This window comes from Palaemon carinicauda, chromosome 7 (genome assembly GCF_036898095.1).
Source record: "Palaemon carinicauda isolate YSFRI2023 chromosome 7, ASM3689809v2, whole genome shotgun sequence".
NCBI classification, from domain to species: domain Eukaryota; kingdom Metazoa; phylum Arthropoda; class Malacostraca; order Decapoda; family Palaemonidae; genus Palaemon; species Palaemon carinicauda.
Genome location: NC_090731.1, coordinates 20,959,276 through 20,966,775, shown reverse-complemented (window position 1 = coordinate 20,966,775; position 7,500 = coordinate 20,959,276). Strand labels below are relative to the sequence as shown.

The 7,500-nt window shown below is 36.3% G+C and overlaps 1 protein-coding gene across 1 annotated transcript in view; it reads right to left on the bottom strand.

Annotated features, from left to right (window-relative positions):
• Window positions 1–7,500, bottom strand: part of LOC137644220 (metabotropic glutamate receptor 4-like) — a 59,768-nt gene that overhangs the window by 37,895 nt on the left and 14,373 nt on the right. Inside the window, 3 exon segments of the mRNA XM_068377221.1 lie at window positions 197–325; window positions 4,941–5,085; window positions 6,442–6,612. Coding sequence (XP_068233322.1) covers window positions 197–325; window positions 4,941–5,085; window positions 6,442–6,612 — 445 coding nt within the window.

The window sequence follows — 7,500 nt, the reverse complement described above, 5'->3', positions numbered from 1 at the left end:
ATACATACTCGAATATGTTATTATAAATCTCAAATCACATCAAATGGAATTTCTGAAATAACTAACACAAAAATTGAAACTAATACACATTTAAGGGAAATTATACTTCAAGCTTTTTCTTTTGCACTTTTCTAATTATTTTTCATGAGGCTGATCAAGAACCTCAGTTAAATCATGAAAAATATTTTATATTTACCAGAGGAAACGAGAGATCTGGCTGACCATCCATCCGACCCAATCCAGGAGAAGCTACCTGTTGCATTGTTTCGTCTTACGGCTCTCATCACTCCAGCTACCTCCTGGTCGGAGCCAAACACGATAACGCCTGGAAGAAAATGGCCGTTAACTTTAATTTCTGGAAAATAATAGGACCTGGAAGAAAATGGCTGTTATCATAAATGTCTGGAAAACGATTACACCTGGAAGAAAACGGCCGTTATCTTAAAAGCCTGTAAAATGGTAATACCTGGAAGAACACAGCCGTTTTCTTAAACGCCTGGAAAACAATAGGATCTGGAAGAAAATGGCTGTTATCATAAAGGTCTGGAAAATTATTACAGCTGGGAGAAAACCGCCATTATCTTAAAAGCCTGTAAAACGGTAATACCTGGAGGAACACGGCCATTTTCTTAAATGTCTGGAAAATGATAACACCTGGAAGAAAATGACTGTTATCTTAAACGTCTGGAAAACGATTACATACATATACCAAAGGCACTTCCCCAAATTTTGGGGCGTAGCCGACATCAACAATGAAGACAAAACAAAAGGGGGACCTCTACTCTCTACGTTCCTCCAGCCTAACCAGGGACTCAGCCGAGTTCAGCTGGTACTGCTAGGGTGCCACAGCCCAACCTCCCACATTATCCACAACAGATGAAGCTTCATAATGCTGAATCCCCTACTACTGCTACCTCCACGGTCATCTAAGGCACCGGAGGAAGCAGCAGGGCCTACCGGAACTGCGTCACAATCGCTCGCCATTCATTCCTATTTCTAGCACGCTCTCTTGCCTCTCTCACATCTATCTTCCTATCACCCAGAGCTTTCTTCACACCATCCATCCACCCAAACCTTGGCCTTCCTCTTGTACTTCTCCCATCAACTCTTGCATTCATCACCTTCTTTAGCAGACAGCCATTTTCCATTCTCTCAACATGGCTAAACCACCTCAACACATTCATATCCACTCTAGCTGCTGACTCATTTCTTACACCCGTTCTCACCCGCACCACTTCGTTCCTAACCCTATCTACTCGAGATACACCAGCCATACTCCTTAGACACTTCATCTCAAACACATTCAATTTCTGTCTCTCCATCACTTTCATTCCCCACAACTCCGATCCATACATCACAGTTGGTACAATCACTTTCTCATATAGAACTCTCTTTACATTCATGCCCAACCCTCTATTTTCTACTACTCCTTTAACTACCCCCAACACTTTGCAACCTTCATTCACTCTCTGACGTACATCTGCTTCCACTCCACCATTTGCTGCAACAACAGACCCCAAGTACTTAAACTGATCCACCTCCTCAAGTAACTCTCCATTCAACATGACATTCAACCTTGCACCACCTTCCCTTCTCGTACATCTCATAACCTTACTCTTACCCACATTAACTCTCAACTTCCTTCTCTCACACACCCTTCCAAATTTTGTCACTAGTCGGTCAAGCTTCTCTTCTGTGTCTGCTACCAGTACAGTATCATCCGCAAACAACAACTGATTTACCTCCCATTCATGATCATTCTCGCCTACCAGTTTTAAACCTCGTCCAAGCACTCGAGCATTCACCTTTCTCACCACTCCATCAACATACAAGTTAAACAACCACGGCGACATCACACATCCCTGTCTCAGCCCCACTTTCATCGGAAACCAATCGCTCACTTCATTTCCTATTCTAACACATGCTTTACTACCTTTGTAGAAACTTTTCACTGCTTGCAACAACCTTCCACCAACTCCATATAACCTCATCACATTCCACATTGCTTCCCTATCAACTCTATCATATGCTTTCTCCAGATCCATAAACGCAACATACACCTCCTTACCTTTTGCTAAATATTTCTCGCATATCTGCCTAACTGTAAAAATCTGATTCATACAACCCCTACCTCTTCTAAAACCACCCTGTATTTCCAAGATTGCATTCTCTGTTTTATCCTTAATCCTATTAATCATTACTCTACCATACACTTTTCCAACCACACTCAACAAACTAATACCCTTGAATTACAACACTCATGCACATCTCCCTTACCCTTGTATAGTGGTACAATACACGCACAAACCCAATCTACTGGTACTATTGAAAACACAAAACACATATTAAACAATCTCACCAACCATTCAAGTACAGTCACACCCCCTTCCTTCAACATATCAGCTTTCACACCATCCATACCAGATGCTTTTCCTACTCTCGTTTCATCTAGTGCTCTCCTCACTTCCTCTATTGTAATCTCTCTCTCATTCTCATCTCCCATTACTGGCACCTCAACACCTGGAACAGCAATTATATCTGCCTCCCTATTATCCTTAACATTCAGCAAACTTTCAAAATATTCCGCCCGCCTTTTCCTTGCCTCCTCTCCTTTTAACAACCTTCCATTTCCATCTTTCACTGTCTCTTCAATTCTTGCGCCAGCCTTCCTTACTCTCTTCACTTCTTTCCAAAACTTCTTCTTATTCTCTTCATATGACTGACCCAGTCCCTGACCCCACCTCAGGTCAGCTGCCCTCTTTGCCTCACGTACCTTGCGCTTTACTTCCACATTTTTCTCTCTATATTTTTCATACTTCTCTATACTATTATTCTGCAGCCATTCTTAAAAAGCCCTCTTTTTCTCTTCCACTTTTACCTTCACTCCTTCATTCCACCATTCACTGCCCTTCCTCATGCTGCCTCCAACAACCTTCTTGCCACATATATCACTTGCAATCTCAACAAAATTTTCTTTTGCTAACTTCCACTCCTCCTCTAAATTACCAGTTTCTCTTACTCTCATCTCGTCATATGCCATTTTCAACCTTTCCTGATATTTACTTTTTACCCCCGGTTTTATTAGCTCTTCAACCCTCACTAGCTCCCTTTTTAATCCACCTACTCTATTCCCCCACTCTTTTGCTACAACTAATTTTCCTTCCACCAAAAAATTATCAGACATACCGTTAGCCATACCCCTAAACACGTGCACGTCTTTCAATCTTCCAAACATTCTTTTAGTTATCAACACATAATCCATCAATGCCCTTTCTACTACTCTTCCATTTGCCACTCTTACCCATGTATACTTATTTTTATCTTTCTTTTTAAAAAAGCTAGCACTTATTACCATCTCTTGTTCAACACACATATCTACCAGTCTCTCACCACTCTCATTTTCACCTGCTACGCCATACTTCCCAATGATACCTTCTACCTCTCCAGTGCTCACTCTAGCATTTAAGTCACCCACCTGGAAGAAAATGGCCGTTTGCTTAAAAGCCTGTAAAACGGTAATATTTGGAAGAACATTGCCCTTTTCTTAAATGTTTGAAGAACGATAACACCTGGAAGAAAATGACCGTTACCTTAAATGTCTGGAAAACGATTACACCTGGAAGAAAACGTTCGATATCTCAAATGCCTGGAAAAGGATAACATCTGGAAGAAAATGGCCGTTATCATAAATGCCTGGAAAAACGATAACACCTGGAAGAAAACCGCCGTTATTTGAAATGCCTGGAAAACGATCACACCTGGAAGAAAACTAGCTGGTTTCTTAAACGCCTGGAAAATGATAAAACCTGGGAGAAAACAGCCGTTATCTGAAACGCCTGGAAAATGGTCACACCTGGATGAAAATGCCGATTTTTTAAACGTCTGAAAAACGATAAGACCTGGAAAAAAATAGCCGTTATCTGAAACGCCTGGAAAATGGTCACACCGGGATGAAATTGCCGTTTTTTTAAACGTCTGGAAAACGATAACACCTGGAAAAAAATAGCCGTTATCTTAAACGCCTTGAAAACGATCACATATGAATGAAAACAGCCTTTTTCTTCAATGCCTGGAAAACGACCGCACCTGGAAGAAAATGGCTGTTATCTTAAATGCCTGGAAAACGATAATACTTGGAAGAAAACGGCCGTTATCCTAAATGCCCGGAAAATGATAACACCTGGAAGAAAAGGCTATTATCTCAAACCCATGGAAAACAATAACACCTGGAAGAAAACGGCTGTTATCTTGACCACCTGGAAGAGTGGAAGGAGAAATCAGTTATACTAAAAACGATTATCTTCTTTGGGCGGTTAAAGTTAACTGCCCTGGAGAGGAACATTCTTATTACCTGTTGTATGGGTCTAATTGATTCTTTTATCTATCAATTTATCTTTTCAATTAGATACACAAGTCGCAATCTAATTTATACAGTGTTTTGATAACATATAAGAACTATTACACTATTAAAATAGCCTTAAAAATTGTAAAAAAAAAAAACCTGGAACAAATGTTGCCAGGCATGTATCATTTTAAAAACGGATATATTGACGTTAAGGAGTGATATTACGCTCACCATCCTGTAAAAGATATTTACACAGTGGGGTAAAATTACGGTATCCTGTATTTTACTGAAATACTGCTGAGAACTATAGTTTTATATAGAATTTCCGATTAGATTTGCTTTTTTAAACAGTGTATCTTCTTAAATTAAATAGACAAGCCACAACCTAATTCATACAATGTCATATAAGAAATATAATGGAAAAGGAAAGGACTTATGATCAACTTTTATTTAAAACTATGTACATACAGAATGTATGTTGTAAAACTTAGATGACTATCCACTTTAATTTGATACCATTTACGTACAGAACGTATGTTGTAAAATTTTGTAAAGCATGGCTATTGATTGAAAGCATTTCAAAGGGAATCCTCACCTCTGGCCATCTGTTTCTGCAGAAGTCGCTTGACTATGAGGTCATATGCCACCTCTTCAGCAACCCCCGAGTCCTTCACCAATTTTTCTTTGACTGCGATGCAGATGTCGTTACTGGCCAAAAGACCTTCTAGCTCTTCAAAGGCCTTCATAAGTCAAAAAGTCAAACGGGAAAAAGGGCTTAAAATACTTAAAATTATTCGATTTAAAAAAAAATTCTATTCTATCAAAGAGAAATAACAGAGCGAGAAAAGAATATGTAATTTATGATTTAAATTGTGACGCCATTATTCGATTTTGATGAAAAATATTGAATTCTAATATATCATAGAGGCATAACTGTACGCGAGAAATCTATATAATTCATGATTTAAATTATGAAGCCATTATTTGATTTTGGTAAAAAAATACCAAATTCTAATATAACAAAGTGAAATATCTCTGCGAGAAAAAATACATGTACTATAATCTATGTTAATCTATATTTGGTTATATTGTTCTTTTATCAAGTTTTCTTGTTATTTTTCTTTAAATATTGTATTGTGATTGCTCATTACATCACATATAGTTCAATCATATCCTTATTTCCTTTCCTCTCTTGGCTATTTTTCGCTGTTAGAGCCCTTGAGCTTATGGCATCATGCTTTTTCTGCTAGGGTTTGTAGCTTACATAATAATAATAATAATAATAATAATAATAATAATAATAATAATAATAATAATAATAATAATAATAATAATAATAATAATAATAATAATGATAATAATAATAATAAACTCCCATAATAATCTATAAACAATAGTACAATAGGAGAAAGTAAAAAAATTATGATGTATAAACTCAACTGTCCCTTTTGGTTAAGCAAAAGAGATATATTCAAATAACGCACCAATTGAACATCTCTCTCTCTCTCTCTCTCTCTCTCTCTCTCTCTCTCTCTCTCTCTCTCTCTGTAATTCCCGTTTATCTCCCTGTATTTCTTATCTATATCCCTGTATTTCTCATCTGTCTTCCTATATTTTTCGTCTATCTCCTTATATTTCTCATATATCTCCCTATATTTCTCGTCTATCTCCCTGTATTTCCCATCTATCTCCCTGTATTTCCTATCTGTCTCCCAGTATTTCTATTTATCTTCCTGTATTTCTCATCTATCTTCCTGTATTTCTCATCTATCTCCCTGTAGTACCCATCTATGTCCCTGTATTTCCCGTTTATCTCCCTGTATTTCCCATCTATCTCCCTGTATTTTAAGTTTATCTCCCTGTATTTCCCGTTTATCTCCCTATATTTCAAGTTTATCTCCATGTATTTCCCATCTATCTCCCTGTATTTCCTATTCATCTCCCTATATTTCGTATCTACATCCCTGTATATCCTAATTTTTCTCCCAGTATTTCTTATCTATATCGCTGTATTTCCCATCTATCTCCCTGTATTTCCCTCATTCCAGGAACACAAACATGGATGGTAAAAAAATGAGACCTCAAGATCAACTCACCTTTATTCCGTAGTTCGATTCCTCGTAAATGATGGATATATAAGACCAATTGAACATCTTAACAATTTCCACCATGGCCTTGACTTGGTAGTGGTCGGAAGGGATGGTCCTCGAGAAGTATTCGAATCTCTGTTTGTTGCTCAGTTCGGGAGAGGTCGAGAAGAAGCTTACCTGGTTAGGGGAATGTACATTAATTTTCTTTTGATATTTTTTTTTTTTATCTTTTGCTAAGAAATGCACATTTACAAGCTTACTGTTTATAAAATATATATATCATAGTCTATTGACACAAATATTTTTTGTTTTTACGTGTAGTGTATTTAGAATTGAAATTTTTACTATTTTACTATTTTACTATGTTTTCATATCAAAAGTATATCTAGTCGTGAATACTTTTTTAATAGAAGTTTTAAATCCTATTTTATTTATATTAAACGTATTTATCATTCTGCTTTTAATATATTTAAGTAATTGCTTTTAATAATTCGTCGGGGTACACCGTCTAAAATTTACCGTATAAACGGTAAAAATACTGGTATAAATACCAGGCCTTCATTGCTTTAAAAACGGATATATTGGTGTAAAGGAGTGGTTTTATGGTCGCCAACCGGAAAAAGATAATAACAAAGCGGGATAAAAATTACGGTCGCCTGTATTTTACTGAAATACGGCTGAGAACATTTCGGATTAAAATTACGGTTTTATTAACAGTCTATATAATGAGCCTGTGGTTTCTATGAAATTGGATGTTACAGAATTCAAGCTGTATTTTTTTTTGTTTTTTCAAATGTTCAAATACAGAAAAAATATATTCTTTACGTTTAATTATTTTTTATCATTAAGAGAATGAATTATAGTTTAACATAAGTGGAACGAGAGCTTCAATGATATTATGATGATTCAAAATAGAAATTTCGTAAAAAACTCCGAAATTTGTACTTCTAAAGTCTTTTCTCGTATATATGTAATAATAAATTCCACTATATATATATATATATATATATATATATATATATATATATATATAAATATATATATATATATATATATATATATATA